General features: G+C 44.2%; 1 protein-coding gene across 3 annotated transcripts in view; it reads right to left on the bottom strand.

The window, feature by feature from the left end:
- The window catches only part of DUS2 (dihydrouridine synthase 2), a 507,948-nt gene that overhangs the window by 375,541 nt on the left and 110,413 nt on the right, over positions 1-21,994 (bottom strand). For all 3 annotated transcript variants that reach the window (XM_078669057.1, XM_078669059.1, XM_078669058.1), the window contains exon 4: positions 8,989-9,080. In XM_078669057.1, the coding sequence (XP_078525183.1) occupies positions 8,989-9,080 (92 nt within the window). The remainder of the gene's footprint in view (positions 1-8,988; positions 9,081-21,994) is intronic.

Genomic DNA, 21,994 nt, shown 5'->3' with positions numbered 1-21,994 from the left:
GGAAGGGTTGCATTAGGAGTAGTAAGGGTTTTTTTGGGGTGCAGAGAAGGGTAACGGTAAGGGGTAGAAGGAAGTTATAGGATTCAGGAAGAGAAGCCTTAAGGGGTAAACAGTGTTAAGGGTTCAGGGAAGAGTAGCATTAAGGGGTAGTAAGGCTTTTTTAAGGTTGAGGGATGGTAGGATTAAGGGGCATTAAGGGGTTTTAAGGTTCAGAGAAGGTAGGGTCCAGTGGCAGTAGGGAATATTTAAGGTTAACAGAGGGATAGCATTGTGGGGTAACAAGGAGTCATTAGGGTTCAGGAGAAGCTGTCATGAAGTGTTAGGAATTCGTTTTTAGGGTTCAGAAACCCGTAATGCTAAGGGTAGAAAGGAGTCTTTAGGACTCAGGGAAGGGAAGCTTTAATGGACAGAAAGGAACTTTTTTTTGTTCAGGGAATGCTAACGTCAAGCGGTAGTATGGGGGTTTTAGGGTGCATGAAAGTGTAGCATTAAGGAGTAAAAAAGAGATTTTAAGGTCAGGGACAGGACTTTGCGGGGTTTAGCGATGGGTAGCTTTATGAGGCACTAAGGGGGTTTTAGGGTTCATGGATGGTCAGCATTAAGATACAGTATGGAGTTTTTAGGGTATAGGGTAGGGTAGCGTTAAGGGTAGTAAGGGGTTTTTAGAGTTAAGGGATGGGAAGCTCTAAGATATAGTAAGGGTTTTTTAGGATTCACGGATAGGCAGCATTAGGAGTAGTACAGGATTTTTAGGGTTGGTGTCGTGATTGCCGGGATGACGTCGCAGTAGCAAGGGGTTTTACGGCTCATGGAAGGGTAGCATAAACAAGTAGTAATACATTTTTAGGGTTCAGGGAAAGCTAGCATTAATCTCTATTAAGTGGGTTTTAGAGTGCAGAGAAGGGTAGTGTTAACAGTTAGAAAGAAGTTCTTAGGGATCAGAGAATAGTAGCGCTAAGTGTATAATAAGTTTTTAGGGTTTAAGGATGGACAGTTTTGAGGTGTAGTAAGTGGTTATTAGGGTTCAGGGAAGGGTAGTGTTAAATGGAAGGGGATTCGGTTGTTGTGAGAAGACTAGTGTTAAGGGATGGATAGTTGGGAGTTTGTAGGATTCAGGTATGTGTATCATTAAGGGGTAGTAAGGGGTTTTCAAGGTTCAGGGATAAATATATAAAATCTGAAATTTAACTATCTCATTTTCCTAATATTCCGTGCTTCAAGCAGACTCATTGTGGCAGTTGCACTGCCTGATTGCTTGGACCAAGGTTTTAGAACGGTCTTCTACCATAGCTATGTTTTAATGAAGACCAGCTAAAACTTTGAAAGCCTCTCAAAGTATAGTTTTTTTGTGAATTGTTCTCTGTACACAAGGCGTGGTAATTAGGTTTTACTCTGAAGTCTTTCTAGTTGGGCATGTCTCTTTGTTAATGTGTGGTTACTGGGGGTGCGTAGGTAGCTGCAGTTGTGTTGGAGGTTCTGTGTGGTGGATTGACGTGTGTTAGTATAGGGGGGAGTCCGGGGAGTATCTAATAGGTCATATGCAGGTAAAGGTCAGAATAGGGAAGCGTTGTTGGTAGGGACAGGACGTGGGGTATGCTGAGTATTAGCGGAGGGGGTGGCCTGAGTGGCAGTTCCGGGTTTGGACACTTGCTCTTTGATAATTGGGAAGATATTGTCTGAGAAGCTTAGATTGCGATCAGTAGATTGCATGAGGATGGTTCCATTATTGTATATGGTGATGGTTGCAGTCGCTTGGAAAAATTGGGAGGGGGCGATATAGATAACTAGACCATGGGTGATTTTCCTGGTGGCGGAGAGTGTAAATAGGGTTAGTAATGCATTTCTCCATTGCGCTCTTCGTTTCGTATGGAAAATTACATCATTAGTTGTGTGTCCATTGTGTATTGAGAAATAGGGATCACCTATGGGTGTATCAGGGTGGTGTTTGAAGCGTTTGGCTGCATTTTTAGAGAGTTTGGGGGGTAAGTGATGGTGTAGGTGTGTGTGCCTGTGAGCTCCATAATAAGCACAAAATAGTTGGTGAAGTGTTATGTGTGGGTTTCTGTTAGCAGTCCATGTTATGCTGTGAGTGGACGGGCTTAGGGAGGTGGGTTCAGGTTTAAGGAGGTGGGTAGATATGAGGGAGGGTGTTAGCTGTAGTAGTGGCTAGGAACTAATCTGGGTGTGAAGGAGGGAAGCATTTAGGGATACAAAATAGTGTACTGTTGGCATCGCGAAAGATGTACGGTGAGGGACCAGCAGTACGAGAGTTGAAGCAGTATAGTAGTAGTGGGTATACAGGTAAGATAATGGATTATAAAGTAATGTATTATAAGGTCCATTGGTAAAATGAAAGTTAACAGACCAGCAGGATGTAAGTAATGTACGTAAAGAGGACCAGCGGTACAAAAGATAGCGAGGTGTAGTGGGTATAAAAGTAAAATAATGGATTATATAGTAATGGTGTATAAGGTCTGTTGGTAAAATGAGAGTTAACAGACCTGCAAGACGAAAGTAATGTAAACAAAGCGGATTAGCGGGCCAAAAGATAGCGAGGTATAGTAGTAGTGGACAGAGAGCTAAAGTAATGGATGAAAAGGTCTATTGGCGAAATGTACGTTAAAAGAGGTATGTAGACATTCTGACCTGTTTTAGTTGGGTAGTAAGATCGGCTGACGTAGGGTGCGTGTTATATCCTTGTGGTGGCGAAATTCCAATATGGCTGCCTCATTTATACAAAGCCTCCTAATCAGCAGTACAGTCCTATTTCTTTTTCCATTGTTTAAGGGCTGATGGTTGTAGTCTTGTTTTTATTTCTATGCACTTGTCCTACTTCAGATGCTGTGGTTGGTGTTTGCTCGACCTGGGATGGTGTCAGTCTGAGATAAGGTTGACCCATGGTGGGGGGTGTGCTTCTCACCCTCGTTGTTGGAGTGACCAGCCATTTTGCTCCTTTTTTCCTCAGGCAGGCATTTTAATGTGGCATTGCAGCAGGGTAAAAAGATAAGAGATCAGAAAACTCCATATGTTAAATGGACGCGACGAAAGTGTGCTCACTGTGTCCACTATACCGCCCCCTTAGCCCTGCTTACCCGATGACATTTGATTGCGGGCTGCCCCGGGATCCTTCCCTTCATAGACCAGGGTGCTGTGCTTGCGATGCTTTGTCCCGGCTCGCTGTTGTCGTCCCTCGGATATCGTGGAGAGGGGGTACTTCGTCTACCTAAAGTGTGCGCTCTCGGCGATGTCCCGCCTCAGACTAGGGGGGGCGGGGCCAACCGGCAGCTTCCTCCGGGCATCGCTCGGTCTAGTTTCCTGTCCGGGCTCAGCCCGCAAATGCGCCCGGTGGTCGCGGTCCCTCAATGTGCGTCCGAGGTTTTTTGCCCGCGTCAGCACATGCGGAGACCAACGTCTTTGCAGCTGCCGGGCTCGTTCACGTCTCAGACGTGCGGCTGCAGGGAGATTGCGGGTCGGCGGGTCCTGCAGCAACCGCTCGCTCCGTGGTCCACTCCTGGCCCGACAGGGGCTGGCTCGCAGCCTCGCCGCCTATGCATAACTCTTCCATCTAGACTGGCTGCACATGTGACTGTAGCTTCCATCAATAAATCTTGCACTCCCTCTCAGCTGAATCGAATTGATAAGGAACTCACTGCCTGCACGAATAAGAATAATTTCCAACCATCTTCTATTACAGCGAGAAATGAACACCTGGCTCTTTCTCATGGTAATACCTACTACAGTTTAGATAAAACGTTAAGTATCCGCTTGCATGACTGAGCAAATTCTTCAACAATTTCTTGACACATTATGCTTATGTGCAGCAATGCAGTTGCACCAGTGGAGAAGTGTGGCTCAATGGTTAGAGCGGCAGACCCTGATGCAGAGGTCTGGCCTGGGACCAGGGTTCAATTCCTGCCTTGGCTGGTCTCGGCAGATCTTGGGCTCATAATTCCTCTGACCTGATTTCTCGCCTCGGTGCCTACTCTAAGCATGGGTCCCACGCTGCAACTCTGGGCAATAGCTTGCTTAGTCTCCACAACGGCCCCCTACAGCGCTAGGAATGCCTGGTTGCACCCTCGGGATGCCCAGGAGTGGACATTTCACGGGGAAAAACCAGGAAGGGTTCCCTAGCGGTATGAGTACAGCGCCAGGACACTCAGGAGTATCAGTGCGCTTTACAAGTACAGCTACATTTACATTTACATAACCTCTGAAATTCACACACCTGACCCAACATCTTGCATAAAGGTCTAACTACAATCAGCACCCTGTTCAACCATGCACTCCTAAAAAGAACTGCGGAAGACCGTGCAAAGTGGAGGACTTTGCGACACATCAGAGGCAGAAAGCACAATACACATGCCACAATACAACACAGTTAACAGAGTAGCGTATGCCAAGCCTTCAGTCATCTTTCCAGTGTGGACAAACAAAACATAATGATGGCAATCAGGATGCTGTCATCTGGTACACACATGGTACAAGAGGGGACATATCCCCTCCAGTTCCTTGATATCATCAGGAAGCCCAGGATTTACTGTGCTGCATTAAGTATTGGATGAAGAAGAAGCAGGATGGAAAGAAGATGCTGCTGCTGCTGCATTGAAACAAAGCTGCTGCCTTGATTGTGAGAGAGGTGTCCAAAGCTGACTTACTGTTAAAAAGATGGTGTATTCAATTGTATGTGGTTTTATTATTTACAAATAAAAAAAGGGTGTCTGCTTTAAGTACAACATTATGCTTTATTGCAAATGCCAATTTGCATTCTAAGACGAAGTTGTTATAGTTTTGCTTTCTGTGAGAAAATTACATACAACTTTCTCCACTCAAGGATATACTAGAGTATAGTTCATAGCTATATATTGACTCATGCACCAGTAGAATGTAGTTATGGTTGGATCTAACTTGCAACTGAAAAACCGGCATTTCATATTGTAAGTCCCATAGAAAACATCGAACTGCGCTACAGCAACACTGAATGGAATTACAACAAACTTGGTATGACAGTAAAACTTTACTCAAAGAAGTGCCTTTGTTTAGTGTGGAGTAAATTCGTTCAGTAGTCCTTTGAAACAAGCATTATAAAAATGCTTAACATAGGCCTCAAATTGAGCCGACCAACAAAGTTAAATAGAGATTCTTAGTCCCCGGATGATCTGCAAACCCAGGTTTGAGTGCTGTCTATGTAACCAAATTAAAAAAATACTCAAATCATATTGGATGAGAGAACTTTGTTCCCATCACCTTTTTTGGGCGCAAATTTCAAAATAGAGATCAGAGATCCAAATTATTTAATTGGCTGACCACATGAGAGAGTTGTGTCTTGTGGTCACCATTACAGGACATGGGGCAAGGTATCCATGTCTTCCAACATTTGGAAAGGTCATATAAATGGGGAATTGGCAGTACGCCCTGATCCATAAGTGGGAGGACCCACAGAAGGTTACACCCATACCTAAGAAAAAAACTGACTGTTGCAGGGTCCAATAGCCCTGTGAAAGGACTGTGGAACCTGATAGGAGGGACGCTCTTTCTTGCCCTAAAAAAACAGTCAATAGTCTGAGGTCTCAGTACTAAGCCCACAAACCAAGGAAGAGGACTCAACACAGGTCCAGGAGATTCATAATCCAGGGCCCTGACACCAAGACCACAAACAAGGAAGGCCATTTTGAACCACTAAGCCTGCTGCCTTAATAACAAGAGTGCAGAATGTAAGAGACAATGTTGAGTTACCATCAGCAGTCCGTGGTCTCAGTACCTAGACTGTGGAGGGGGGCCTGTTGTGGTCCACCAAGTATTTGCCAAGATCATCGAATGCAAGTGCCATTTTGGGTATGCACAGTCCATGGCCTTAAAAAATAGTCTACAATCGACTCAAATATTTAGGTGCTGCATACAATTTAAAAAAGAAGAAAAAAAAACAGTTTTTCTCAGATAAAATGTCTCACTTACATGTGTGCGGGCACCACATTCAGTTTTTAGGGATTCGCTGATACTGAACTCAGCTGTTTTTTATTGTGCCGACTCCGAAGCCTATCTTGCAAGACAGCAGACCCAGCAACAAGGGCAGATCTTCCTATATAGTCTGTAAATGGCCTGCCTAGTCTGCAGGCTAGTTCACATTTGAAAACGGCATTCTGCGCTTTTCATATGTTGGAAGAACAGTTACCCTTCCTTCATGTTAAAAAAAATGCCTTTTCCTTGGCAACAAGAGATACCTATCCACCATAATGATCCGGTAATGTTGCTATTCATTGAATAATTGACTTAACCATGGCAAAATCGGGACAAGGAGCGCTACCTTGACAATCCACTTGTATTCCACAGGAGGAAACAGATGAAATCCAGTGGCTAAGAGTGTGTGAAAAGAAGGAGAAGCATGTAAATGGGTGAGAGTCCTTTACCCATCCTGTCGGTAAGAAAAAGCGACATTCATACCGGTCACCTCCAAGCTAAGTGACCAAAAACTGAGCAGAAAGAGAGGAGGAAACTACTCTTTTGAAACTAAAACCCGGCCAGGTGTTTCTGCAGAGGTTCGAAACAGGGAACAGCATGAAACAAATCCACACCACAAAGTTTTAATGCACTACTCTATAGAGTGCAAAGTTCACATACGAGGGGGGGGGGGGGGGGGGGTGAACGGAACAAAACAAATTAGTGAGAGAAAATGGGAGAACATTTTGAGAAAGATACAACAGTAAAATAAAATTGCCCATAAAACACTAAAAGAACATGCCCCATCAGTTAAAGAACTTGCCTCTATTAACTTAGGCCCGTATGTTTGCCCAGGGCCGGATGGTATGATCAAAGGTGAAGCTCTGTGGCAATCCCCCACTGTGCACGGCCAGAGGTGTAGTGAAGTAGGGGGTGGCCGCCTATGTGGTTGGGTGCAGGGCCTGGTGGCAGGCAAGTACCTGTATCCAACACCCACTGTGCACAGCCTTTGAAAGTGCACAGCAGGGGGTGGCCGCCTATAAAGGTTTGGGCATAGAACCTGGCCACAGTCCAAGCTGTGCGCCCAAGCCCCTACGTCGCAAGGCCTTCTGCCATACGCGGTGGAGGGATGCCACCAAAAGCACTGCGTATGACCTCACAATATTTAAATCAATAAATAGCTACACATTGTCAAAGTAATACATAATATTACATTCATAGTCGTCTCTTTCCTAGGTATTAATAGTAATGTGATACATTATCGCATTTGTAAGGTTAATTATTATATTTGTAAATGCATCTCTTACATCAAGGGAGAGGTCATGACCATTGCATTTGGGGTGCGAATAACAGTTTTTATGGCTGTTGTCCGAGTTATGGAATGCGTTCCTGAATGTAACTTGTGCATTTCAGTGGCGTTTCAATTTTAATTCTTATCCAGAATTGCAATTTAACTGTGCTTTTTAGTTATGTTTAGTAATGCTAAGGTAGGTTGGGAAGCTAATACTAGTGCTCGGAAATGTTGCCCTGTGAGGGTGAGGACTAGGAGTTGTTGCTTTACGTGGGTGCAGTGTAGGTGTTTTTAGAGTGTGTGCATGGGGAGTAGGAGTGTGTTGTTGCAGTTGGTATAGAAGAATTCAATTTGAGCCACGTGTGCAGAAGATATGTTATAAAATCTATTGTGTTGGTGTGGTGTATAGCTCTATTATGTGTTGTTCTTTAGCGACTATCTGAGATCAATATTCTGTTTTGTGAATTTTTTGTCTATGTCTGCGGTGGTTATTGTAGTTTTATATTTCTGGTGTGCTTGCTAAAATTTGCACGGGAGGTATATGTTTAAGTGCTCCACCTCTGTGCCAGGAAAATATGACGCAAGTGGTTGTCCAGCTAACACGTTTCCTCTAAATTTTTGGGATTATGCACCCTCCCTTCTGGCACTCTGGATGACTTCCCAGCCTACGCAGGGGCAAAGTTGGGCAAGCCAATACAAAAACTGCATTATTATGGGGATAGATGAGATTAGAAAGTAAGGGGGCATTTTGGCACCAGTGTGAATTACGAAGTGGTGTGGGTGTCAGTGTTGAGTATAACAGAAAGCAAAATCAACGCTGCCAGTTGGGAAGAAAAATAAAATAAAAAGGGTTTCCACGATAAACTGAAATAGGAAGAACAGGTTATAGACAGTAGAGGGTACACGGACTATATTTCTGACATGTTCAAGATTAGAATAATGTGAAGGGGACTGCCTCCAGGTAGTGTTTTATTTCGGTCTGCCACACCTGGAGAGCTAGGCACTTTATGTATATGGGTAGTATATGTAATAAATCACACTATCTTGCTAAGTGAGACCGAGAGCCTACTCTACGGTGCAAGCACTTATCCTTCATTGGGACAACAACAACAACTGATGAGTGGTAAGAACTGTGAAGGTCCTGCATGGAAAGTATAAGGAGAACCTAGGGGAGAGGAGTTGGCCTAACGGCTAGGGTGGTCGACCCCGAATCTGGGGAACCGGGTTAGAGTCTCGACAATGACGCTGAACATCCTGTGATTCTGGGCAAATCACTTAATCGCCCCTTGCCTAACAAAAATGAATGTGTCCTCATATAACACAACTGGTGCTATGTAAAGTGCTCCGATACCCGAAAGCGGGTCAAGTTCGCGCTATATAAAACTCAGTGAAAAAAACAAAAAACCTAGAGAGATCATGTGTGAAGGGACGGGTTGGTTGACAATGCCTTAAGTTGGACAAGGATCCTTTGAGAAGACTAGAGTGGAGGCCTTCAAATGTGGCAAACTGAGTGGACAGTGGCAGGAGGTAAGCACAGGAGCGAGTACTGAGGAACATAAGAATTAAATTACAATCACTTTCTTTCAGAGGAGGATAAAACCAGCAGATGCGTTCTCCTTCACAACAATGCTAGTGAATGGGAAATTCTGATAAATGAAAACCAGTTTGAGCTTTGCATGAAGGATTACAATATTTCAGGGATACAACTCTTAATATCAACAGCCTTCCTAGCACAAAATGTCTTTGAAGGATCCACTGCTTACCATTTGAAAGACGACATGTTTCTTTTCTTTCTCACACGTCCTAAAGATAACTCTATCATCAGGAGCAATGAAGTCAACCGTTTCAAGAGCCTCTGTGTGGAGGAAAGAAGTAGAGATAAACAGAATGTAAACTGCACTTTCAGAGTACTGCCACACGCTTTCTTTGCACCAACAAAGCATTTGAAGTAAAGAGCACGGTCACCCATACAATTCCACTCTAGGTAGCCTTTAACATATCAGTTAAATTCGCCTGTAGAACAAGGAGGAAAGAGAAACTGTCCATAATGTGCAGCTTGGACTTCCTTCGGTAGTAGATGTTGTCCATTCATGCACAAATTTAACAGTTTTTTTTTAACCAAAGTCTTGTTTAATAAGTAATGTCAAATATATGACTTTCTTGTAGAATATAAAGATTTCTTTCATGAGAATTATGTATTCATACTGCTGTCTTATAGATGTATGTTTCTAAAATTACCCATAAAAGGGTATTGAGGGGATGAGAAGTTTGGGTCACGGTCCACCCTTGTTTAGGTCTCGCAGACCTAGCGTTGCAGCGCGCATGGGCTGCTCGCTCTGCGAGGCATATTGTTGTAGGGTATATTTTAGAAGTGGAGTGGAAGCCCCGCCCCTATTCTTCATTGGCTAGCGTCATCTTTTATGGTAAACACAGGCTTACGATTAAAAATGAGGCTTCTTAGTCCCTCCTTGTTTCCGCCCTGTCCCCATTAGGACTGGATATTTTACTTGCAGTGCTATACAGCCTCCTTTAATTAGGCGGTAAGCACTTTTTTTTAGGAAGTGGTTGCAGCTGTTGCTATGACGCACCACGGCACTCTGGCAGTTCAGTGCCTCGCTGTATTTACACATGATAACAAGCAGGCAGTGCATGCTGGAAAAGTGCAAGCAGACATCAACGTTTTCTTGTTTTTCCTACTGTGGTTAGCCGCCGGCATAGACGTTGTGTGCCCTGTAAACAAGATCTTCAGTGCCCCCACAACTCTACAATATTGGAACTGTGAAATTTGAATGATCGGAAAGTAAATTAGGCGATCAGTTTGAAACGGTTCTATGCGCATTTGAGATGGCGGTGTCAAGAAAATATTCTGGCTTATTATGTGTAATTAAGAAAAATTAAGCGAACATATTTCTGTATTGTTTTAGTAAATCAGCGGAAACTCACTTCATAGCAAATAAAATTAAATGAAGATGAGTGCAAAACGCAATGCAAAGACTGAAAATACCCCGTAAGGACCACTGGTCTTTCCGGTGGAAATAATGATTACTGCGCGTTTTGTTAGCAGTTATGGTTTAAAGAAATTTAAATATGTCACTTCGTTTACACTGTTTAGTTGAAATGAGTAAGAGTTCCCTATTTCAAGATGGCAACCATGCTTCTGTAACACCTCCACACACCAGTTTCTAAGGAACTACGCAGTAACTAAGATGGCAGGCCCGTGTTGGCATTAGTGATCCCTTGAGAGAGAGCAGATCGGAGGCTTTAGGAGCACTCCCTCATCTCCCCCTGTGCCCCTCTCAACCATGGAATCATTGCCATATCTTTAGTGTCCTTGTCCCCTGGCTGGGCCCAGCCCGATGAGTTCCTCCGAGTCCCGGCACCCTTGTCACCACTCTCTGTTATTAATGCTAGCATTCGTACGATCATAACAAAAACATTATTATCATATTACTGACAGAATTGTTATTCTCCTTGTTGATATCAATAATATCTGGTAAGGTTTTCGCTATATAAAACTCTGTAAACAAATTCATTAAAAAATAATAGTATTGTTGCATAGTATACTGTAATAATAATTCATACAGACATTCAATGATGCAAAAAGACTAATACAATTTTATTCGCACTACAGTTAATGAAATTATCATTAGTATTGGTTTTATTATAAATGTATATATCAATTATATTTGAATTATTTAATTTTCTATTATTAACATGGTAATTATTCATACAGGGTAGGAATGCAGCACAAAACATCACCTCGGACACGGGGCAACAAAAAGACAGTTCATAATTTGTGCAGGCGGTCACATGTGGCGGGCACATGCACTCATTATTGGGGATATGAACTTAGCTTTTATCATCCGATTTGGACCAAGAGAAAGATAAAGGCAGAAAAGAGAGAAGGAAATGGGTAAAGACATAAATCATTTAAATAGAACTGTTTCGGAACATGGACGTCAATTTTATCAAAATGCCAGGGGTAGTGGAAGTGACATTGCACGCCATTTGACCTGTACTTTAACTCACACACATGCTTACACATACTAACATTCACACGCACTTGCACACAAACACACTCTCACCCGCAAGCATGCATACAACATACATTTAACAGTATATTTTTTACTTACCTTAGCTTCCAGATAGGGTCATATTCTAGCTAATGTGCTCCATTTAAATTACACTAACAGTTAACACTATTATTCTTTATTTTCATAATTAAACAAGCATTTCCAGTGTAATAGGTCTCCCGTTTGCAATAGTTTAAGCTATTGGCATTGTAAATGACAAAGTCTTTGACTTAGGATTTAAAAACCAAAACATAAATAAAAGGCATTGTCATTTACAATGCCAATAGCTCAAACTCGCATAAATGCGAGATCTATTGCATTGCAAATGCTTGTTGTTATAGCATTCCTTTGCTCAGTAGCTGTATTCCATGAGAAACGAACAACCACAGTTCTGCTCTATTAATCCGGGAATAACCCGTTAGAACAGGAATGCTCCCTGCAGTATATACAGGTTTCCCTGCTCTAAATGCCTAAATGCATGTATTTGAACTTTTTTCCCTTAACTTTTCAGTCACTTTCATTACTGGACTTACCAAGTGAGACTGTTTTTTAATGCAAACATAGCAAAGGATTAATGATTGGCATCAAATTAGCAAAACGTTCTTTGAATAAGAGTTGCGTGCGGAAAATTTGCAAAGAAAATAATGGCTATATGGTCCACAACGCCCCAACCTCCCCAAACCGAAGACTCCATTTATCTCCATCAACATATGAAAATTGAAGAAACTCACACCATAGAAGTGGATGTTTGGCGCAAACAGGGGAGGGGGAGCGTGAGAAGAAATAATTCAGAAACCAAACAAAAATAAAATAAAAGCCAAGTGAAGGGTTAGGTCTTTAAAATACTCGCTTTGTTTCCCAAAGCAAACACAGTAACAATGGTCGAGGGTTAGTTTTGCCTCTTTATGGTAACTGTGGGGCACTTGCAAAAACATAGCTTTTTCTCCGAATTAACATTTCAATAGCTTAGCTGTTTTTTGTTTGTGACCTCTACTTTTATGACACATTAACATCGGGAATGATTTGGGGCGTGGCTAGCTGGCCACGATGGCGGTCGGCTGCCTCTAGAGCTCTGGGTCCGCTTGGGGGCCTGATCCTGTTTCGGGACCCTACATGAGCTCTTGTCACGGGCAGCTACACGGAGGCTGAGTCTATGACCAGCGGAGATCCTGCGATCCGCAGGGGAAGTGACCCCCGATCCTAACACCCGCAGCGGAGGAAGCCCGGGCCTGCCGCTGCATCGGCAGGCCAGACGCCGGGATCTAACATGACATCGGAGCCTGGAACAGCCGGAACATTAAAACCAGAAGTGCCCGGACACACAACCCCCCCCCCCCCTGGCTGGCGGGGGGTGTTTCACCGCACCGGAGGCTTGCCGGAACACGTCACTCGACTGCCGGAGGAGCTGGGACCCGGCGGAGAGCTCGGACGGGTGCCCTGAGCCTGTCCCGGCCTGTGAAACTCCTGGGGCTCCGGAGGACCTGTGGACACCTTGTCGGCTATACGGAGGTAGGGGGTTTCAGGGGGGACTTGGTGCGTGGCACCTGCCGCCCCCCCCCCCCTGAGAACATAGGAGCCAGCACACGGTTGGCCACGGATACCCCTCCTGATAAGGACCGGAAGGGACAGCGAGGGGCGCCATCTTCTCCTCCCCCCTCCCCCACCCGCGAACCCTGCACTGGGATTGGGACTAAGTACTTTGGAAGGCTATCCCCTGGGCCCGGAGGAGGGGTCTTCTCACCACCCCCCCTCTGTCTCCCTCCCCCTTCTCTATCACAACTACGGGGTGAGGGTGGTGAGTGCGAGCCTGGCAATACGGGGACCCACTGGCGATACAGGCATGTGAGGAGTGCTGACCGGACAATGGGACTGAGATCCTGAAACACACGACCTGTGGCCCCGGATCAAGTCGGGCATGGCACATTTTACCTCTGGCTGGACTGAGTTGTGGTGAGCACCGACTGGTCCGACGTTGCGAACAGCTGTCCCACGCTGGTGTTGGCTACGTGGAGGGAACAGAGGAGGGTGCCCTGTGAACACAACTAGGGGGACTTCCCCCCCGCCTCGGAGCTGGTCACTCACTCACTCACCCTGCTGCGAACGGACTTGCTGAGTAGCAGGTGAACATGGTGCGTAAGGGGGTGAAAGGGCCGGATGGACTGGGAGACCCTGCGATTACACGCACGGCAGGGAATGCTGGGGAGGGACGGACTCAGCCTGGCACCTCTGCATCGGACTGCTCCGGGGGACAACAGGCAGACAAACTGGACTTAATACTGCAGGAAATAAGGGACTCCAGGTCGGCAATGGAGCAGCAGTTGGGGGCCCTCACGACAAACCTATCACTGCTGAAAGAGGACCATGGCAAATTAGCAGACAAGGTAAGACCAGGGACTCGCCATTGCCGACCTCACACCAACGGTGTCCGACCACTCCGCCTCTATCCAACAACTGCAGCTGCAGGTCAACTCCCTTGTGAATCGTGTGGAGGACGCGGAGGGCCGTAACCGCCGCAATAACATACACGTTATAGGCCTTCCGGAGCGCTGCGAGGGTGACCGTGCCGCGGACTTCATGGAGCAGTGGTTTGGGGACCATGTTGCCAAAGAGGGGGTATCCCCGTATTTTTGTGTCGAGCGGGCGCACCGGATCCAGACGGGGAGGCCCAGGCCGGGCCGCCCACCCCGCCCCTTGATTGTCCGGAAGCTCAATTACCAGGATAGGGACAGCTTATTACAAAAGGCTAGAGAGAACACACCTATCCATTACGAGAACCACAGAATATCCCTGTACCCGGATTACACCAACGTGGTCCAAAAACAACGCTCTTCTTATGTGGCGGTGAAGAAACGACTAATAAAGGCCAAGTTGAAATATGTGCTGCTCTTCCCTGCCCGGCTGAAGGTTGTCCATGAACGAAAAACGCACTTCTTTGAGAGCCCTGCGGACATGGAAGAATGGCTTGAGGTCATGGGCATAGAAGCGAGCCAAGATGCTACCCAAGAATCTGCGACCGGTGCCTCGAGAGGCGGCTCTGACCATGAAGAGGGAGGATCACCGAGGCCGGAGGACAGAATGGGACGGCGCGGCCCATCGCGGGAACAACAGAAGGAAGACCAGCTAGGAGCATTGGCGATGGTGGGCTCATTCCGTGAGGATTCCGAAAAGGTTACAACGGACTCGGATGACAACACGGTCCACTCTGACTCGGAACATAGTGTGGTTCTGTTTCCTAATGTTATGCCCAGAGCAGCTGATGACATGCTGGACAATTGAGAAAGAGGAAGACTCCACTTAAAGCAGACTGGCTGGATTGTATCTACTGATATCCTTTATGTTATATATACTGTTGGAGGATCCATGTACCCGTCCCCTGCTAGTGAGCATGGATGGACGGCTGAGAAGTTTGCTTCTAACTGATTGTATGATTAGTGGGAATTGTTGCTGTCCACTTGTTCGGGCGGGGGAGGGCCGGGAGCGTGACACTGAAGGGTAGTCAGATCCAGATGGACTCATTGCAGTATACAGAAGTAGGGCCTGTAGACATAGATTATTTATATTATCCTGCATTAGAGCCCCCGAGGCAGGGTGCCGTTGAGCCGGGGGCACCCGGGAGCAACCGATCAGACGACCGAGATGGTGTCTAGCCAACCCCCATTGGCGTAGGCACTGGAGATAGGACCCTATTGTTCTCGGTTATTATGTTGGGCTCAGCAAGGTTGCATTGTTGCGCCAAGTTTGTTTTGTTCTTGAAGGGGAGTTCAGGGTACGTAGTCTCCTGGTCGGTAGGTATGAGGAATTGTGATATTGCAATGCAGATTCACTCACACTCACTTATAGATGATCATGGCTAATATATTGGGGACTTATCGTTTCACAACGTGGAATGTACGTGGGCTGAGGGCTATACAGAAACGTCATAGGATCCACTCCTTCTTGCTTAGACACCATACCCAGATTGCATTCCTCCAAGAGTCCCACCTTATAGCATCAGAGGCCTAGAAACTACCGAAAAAATGGAGACGAACATCTTTTCCACGACTTAATCTGCATTTTCTAGGGGGGCGACCATCTGGATTAGACACGGGACACCATTCGTAGAAATAGAAAAGAAGGTGGACGATCAGGGGAGGTATGTCCTAGTAAAGGGCACCTTAGATGGTAAATTGATAGTGCTGGGCTGTATCTATGCCCCAAATTTCGATCAAGATAAATTTTTACAAGTGGTGGGTGTGGCGCTTGCGGACTGGACTGGCATCCCCTGGGTCTTGGGCCGGGACAGGAATATGGTACTGGACCTGGATCTGGATAGATCACACCCTCCCCTACAAATAGCCGGGGCTTCCCGTCTGTCTGAGGTGTTCACGGCGTGGGCGGAAGGCTGGGGGCTGGCAGAAGCATGGCGTATATTGAACCCTGCCCATAAGGAATATTCCTATTACTCCCACATACATAACCTACATACTAGAATTGACCGGTTCATGTGTTCACGAACACTAATGCACACGGTGGAAAACCCAGAGTACCTGGCCAAGACCTTTTCAGATCACAGACCCCTTACGCTCAGCCTCCTCTGATGCAGAGTGCCGACCCCGGTGCCTACCTGGAGGCTTAATCCCCTCCTCCTGGAAGATGCGCCCTTTTGGGCAACATTGTCAGATACTCTGGCTAAGTATTTTACGGACAACTGGGACACGGCTTCCTCGAATTTAGTGGTGTGGGACGCCATGAAAGTAGTAGTAAGGAGAGCAGCCATAGGTCAAATGGTGGGAGCGAGACAGGAAGAGCACAAAAAATTATGTGAGGTGGAAGACCGTTTAAAAAAACTTCAGAGGGAGGCTAGTGTGGACCCGGAAAAAAGGGGGGAGTTGCAGGTGGGTTATATTGAACACGCAGAAATACTGGAAACACTTAGGAACATTGATTACAAGGATTACCTACGTCGCCAACATGCCGAGGATGACAGGTCGGGCACTCTGCTGGCCCGCCTGATACGTGACCAACCTGACACCCCGGTGATAACACGGATTATTGATAGTGCAGGTAACCTGATCCGATCACAATCTGGGATTAACAGAGCGTTCCAGGACCAACTGAGGACACTTTATGCTCCTCTAGGTCATGAGGACCCGGAAAGGGTGTCTGAGTTTTTGCAGGACCTCCCCTTCCCGACGCTGTCTGATGATGTGCGAAAGGAACTGGAGGGGCCCATAACACAGCAGGAAATACGTGTGGCCATCAGGTCTCTCAACCGCAACGGGCTTAGATGGGCTTCCGGTGGAATTATATTCGTATGCGGATACCTTGGCCCCGGTCCTGGAAAAGACTTATAGGACTGCGTTCGAGGAGGGACATTTACCTGTGTCGACGATGCAGGCCCTAGTTACGTTGATACCTAAACCGGGGAGAGATGCTGAAGATATGGGAAACTACATGCCTCCGTCTACGCTTCCCACGGAGTATAGGATTCTCAGCAAAATAATAGCCTTACGTATACAGTCACACCTCCCCACCCTGGTACATCGAGACCAATGCGGGTTTCTCCCGGGCAGGAGTACGTCTTTGAACACGAGGCGGCTGCATGCAATTATGACAACTACGCCACAAGACTATCCCCGGGTGGGCTGTATAGCTCTGGACCTAAAACAGGCGTTCGACTCCCTGTCATGGATTTTTATGTTTGTTGCCTTAGAACGGTTTGGCTTTCCTGCCCCCCTACTACAGTGGATCAGGTTATTATATACGGATCCTACAGCCAGGGCGGGGACGGGCAGACATGTGTCGGATAGTTACCCGGTGCATAGGGGCACCAGACAAGGCTGCCCCCTTTCTCCGCTCCTATTCGTACTTGCCCTGGAGCCCCTGGCTATAGCTCTACGAGCACATGGAATTCTAATGGGCATCCCGGTCAGAGGCGTACATAATTTAATATCCATATACGCGGATGATATTTTACTGTACCTGAAAGACCTAGAGGCAGATCACGCGGTACTTTATGAAATATTTAACCGATTCGAAGAGTTATCCGGTCTGGCAATCAACCCTGTAAAGTCGAACGGCTTCTATTTTATGGATGCGCAACACCCCGCCTTCATAAGCTTTGGAAGGTATTGCATACCAGTGGCCCAGACCACGTTTAAGTACCTGGGAATACAGATATACAGAACACCAGAGGATACCTTAGATGGCAATCTTAGGCGAGCTATAACACGCCTCAGGAGCAGTGTGGGTTTCTGGACGTCCTTGCCACTGTCTGTTATGGGGAGAGTCGCAATTTCTAAGATGGTCATGCTTCCCCGACTATTATATTATTTCGTAAACTTGCCTGTGATAGTCCCCCAACAGATATTTAACATGCTCAACACCATTCTGATTAATCTTATATGGGGCTCTGGTCGACGACGTATCAGTATCCGGAAATTGCAACTGGGTACCAGATCGGGAGGATTGGGTGTCCCTGACTTCAGAGGGTATTACGCCAGTCAACTCCAATGGCTCTCCTATTGGGTAAAAATGAAAAAAAAGTTGAGAGGTCCCCTAACTAATCCAATCCGGGACTACGGGTAAGTAAGTCAGAAAAATACACTGTCCCAAAACCCATCCACAGTTAAGAAGCAAAAAGAACCAATGATAATATATACAACAAACATAATACCACTGCCATACTGAAATAATACACCACTGTGAGCAAGACTATATTATATAGAGAAATAAAGATATTCGTTCCTTATGTCAAAGTACATTTGTTCCTTTTATTCAAAAACAATACATAAGCAATCAATATTGACTTTACAATTAATTAGGATGTTAAAAAAACATAGTTAAAAACAAATATTAAAATACATCACAAAGGGTAAAAACAATTTTTATGATACAGGTAACGTTGTGTGAGAAAAGTGGTTGTCGATGCAGCGTTTCGGTATATATACAAATTCTTACACCTTCATCAGGACAATTTCTAAATGACAGAGAACAAATAATTACTTGACAAATCCAATTACATTTTGTAACAGTTAACAGATAAACATATTGTCACTAGTGGTCAGTAGGCAGTATTTACAACAGTAAAAAACATCTTTTTAACATAAATTGCAGTTTACCTCTTCTACTAACATTAGAACATTCTAATGTGCATTGTCTATAATTAGTCACTCAAACGTTATCAGTTCCACTTATTAAGAACTAAATGTAAGAGAACACTCTTATCGGGCACGCTTTCTCTTATAGTCCCTGCGATAAAAAGTGTATTCTCTGTATGAGAGGCATTTATAGCAATCATCTCTATATGGAGTTTGCTAGGTTGTTCCAAATATTAAACATATATACTAAGCCCATACCTCAGCTGTAGGTTTTTGGTTTAGATGAATTTGTTCAATACAACACAAGGTTTTTTTTAACCATGAACCCTTGGTTTTGGATGCGCCAGCTCAATCCTGCTGTTCGCATCAGAGAGAATTCTTTCCTTAAAGGAACAAAAGGGAATGCCTATTATAATCCCACTCCGAACTTGGAGAGATCCTTTTACTGTACCACAACTCTCGGGTATTAAATTACCTTAAAATCCGAATATATTTCCACTTCACGTCTTACAGAGGGGCCACCGATTTCTGTAGTCAGTTTCAAGTTACAATCTAAGAAACAAAATTTTTGAGTGTCATATAATTAGAAACATACCCTAGGCTCCCTGGGAAATTTATTTGCCAAAGGTCTTAACAAGCACTTACCAAAATGCACTGAGGGGTAAACGCGTGTGTAAATTAAGAATTCTGCCGCTGCAGCTTTGTTTGCCGATATGCTTATTTTCACGGCGAAATATCCTTATATTGGAATTTGGAGTCGGGATTGGTTAAATTCAATCTGTTGGTGAAAAGGATAAATATAGAATATAGTAGAAATACCCGTATTCAGACTTTAAGGTGTTATACAAAAACCGGGTTGGCTGTATCAGTTTAGGCTCCATAAGGCAACTACTATTTTGCGCTGCACTCCTGTTAAGTGGTATAACGCTATTTTAAATTGAAAAATGCGTGTGATCAATGGATCATTGATGACATCCCCAAGGCACTCAGTCTGGTGTATTCCTCCAAAAAATTCACATAAAAGTGTTCAAGATTCAATCAGTATTTAATCTCTTTCCATATATAGTATTCATTGATTTTTCAAACGTGATATTCCATTCATATCAACATATTTAGTTACTGAGAAATGTTTCCAGTTCAAAGATGCATTCCAGTTCACAAAATGCAAATTATTAGACCCTGCTCCAATGCATTTCGGGCCACCGCCCTTCATCGGGGAGCATCTACAAAATGAAGACAATAGCGCATTGTAATATTCATCCATCAAACTACTGAAATAAAATAAAGATTCCTTAATCCCTTGGAGACACCCGTGTGTAAGTATCAGCTTTCACTACTCTAATGTGCATCTACTTAAAGAACGTGAGCTATAGTTAAATCACTCTAGGTGATAAATTAAACAAATGTGTACACGCTAACACTCTAAAGATACTTGTCCGTTTAGGATCTCACTTCTGCATTATGCGCAAGTTTACAGCGCGCCAAGGGCGATGCTTAGCTTTCAGATTAACTTACATTTCTCTGTAGTTCGTAAAGTTCCGATGCCGCGAATCGACAAGGTTGAACCGGAAGTGTTCCCTCGGCTTTGAAACAGAAGCCGGGAAAAAGCTAGGTCGTGTGTTTATAAGCTAAAAAACGGACTACAGTGTGAGATAACTATAGAGCTGAAAGACAGACTGGCACTAGATGCTGCTAACGTGGATTATAACTAATGGGATGCATCCAAAATGATGTGTAAATAAATAATTACATGAAAAATAAATACAAATAAAGCTAACTGGTATACAAGTTACATTCTTTGAATTACATGCGTGGTCAACAAACAAGATTTCAGAACAGACCGGCACATTGAGTGCTGTAGCATAAGTGTCATAAATAACAAGAAAATTCCACACGTTCATTTAGACCAAATGGCTTGGTCGAATTAAGTTTATAAATCCAGTAATTTTCACGTTGTAACAGTATCCTGTTGTTGTCTCTGCCTTCTGCTTTTTGAATGATTTCTAATGCCATAAATTTTAATTGGGATATATTGTGGTTCATTTCCAAAAAATTTGATGCCACTGAAGATTTTAGGTTCTTTGTTCTAATGCTGGACTTATGTTCATTTAAGCGAGTCTTTAGTTTGCGTTCTGTCTTGCCTACGTACACCTTTCCACACGGGCATTTCAAAAGGTAAATAAGATTGTTGGAATCGCATGTAGCTGTAACTTTAAGGTTAATCTTAAATCCTTTCATTGGATGTGTCATTGTATTTCCTATTATGACATTATGGCAATTGTTACAATTATTGCATGGTCTGGTTCCTTTTGCAAGAAGGTGTTGTTCCGTTGGTTGTTTTAGGATCTCGCCTAAGTTCTTACTCCTAGTATGAGCAAAAATTGGTTTAGCTTTGAACATGTCTCTAAAGTCTGTCTCTAACTCTAACATTGGCCAATGTTTGAGTATGATCTTCTTGTATGTATTGCTGACATTAGAGAACTTTGATACAATGACCATCCGGTCACTTGCCTTTTCCTTTTTAGATTGTTGTAACAGGGTACTTCGTTCCAGTTTATCCATCTCTTTTTTGGCTTGTGTCAGTACTTCCTCTGGATATTTTCTCTCTTTGAATCGGTCAGCTAGTCATTAATATATCGGAACATACTTTCACAGAACAAGAGATGAAATTACTTCAAAAAGGCACTTCTTTCGTACCAACGACTAAAACGGATTTACTTGAGCTCGAAGTTAGTACATTCAAACTGATTAGAAAGCTGAAATTACGCCATTTCTTCACAAACGTTATGCCTATAACAGGAGTAAAAGAACCAGATCCTTTAATGGGCCTCAAAACATCAAGCTCTTTTCAGGCTCCTCAGAGTCACAAAACAATTGACCTATTCGAACAAATGGTGAAACGAGATTTGTCATTGATCAATTTCAACAAAAATCAATATAAGAACATGACTCAAAAAGACCGTGATACACTTAAGAAAATAGCTAACAACCAGGATATAATTTGCATAAAGGCAGATAAAGGTGGTGGATTAGTGATAATGGACTCAACTATGTACCATCAGTAACTTCAGGATCACCTAGCAGATGATAAAACATATCTAAAACTTTCTGGTAACCCCACCACAGAATACATGAGAACTCTAACGGAAATCATTAATAAGGCAACAACACTAGGAGTGATCAATCAAAAAACCAAGAACTTTCTGTTGAAGACTAATCCCAAAAGCCCGAATATATATGCAACACCTAAAATACACAAAAATCTTATGGACCCCCCGATTCGACCAATCGTATCAACTCGAAATAGCATTCATCAACCGATTGGACAATTCTTGGATCGCCACCTTCAAACCATTGTGCAATCTTTACCTAGTTATATTCATGACACCACAGACTTCTTGAATAAACTTGAAGCCATTCAAATTGAGCCAAATGAGGAACTATGGTTATGCACCGCGGATGTTAACTCATTATATACCAACATCCCACATCTAATGTCAGCAATACATACAAGAAGATCATACTCAAACATTGGCCAATGTTAGAGTTAGAGACAGACTTTAGAGACATGTTCAAAGCTAAACCAATTTTTGCTCATACTAGGAGTAAGAACTTAG

The sequence above is a fragment of the Lissotriton helveticus genome, chromosome 12, assembly GCF_964261635.1.
Source record: "Lissotriton helveticus chromosome 12, aLisHel1.1, whole genome shotgun sequence".
Lineage (NCBI taxonomy): Eukaryota > Metazoa > Chordata > Amphibia > Caudata > Salamandridae > Lissotriton > Lissotriton helveticus.
This window is presented reverse-complemented; position numbering and strand designations above follow the sequence as displayed.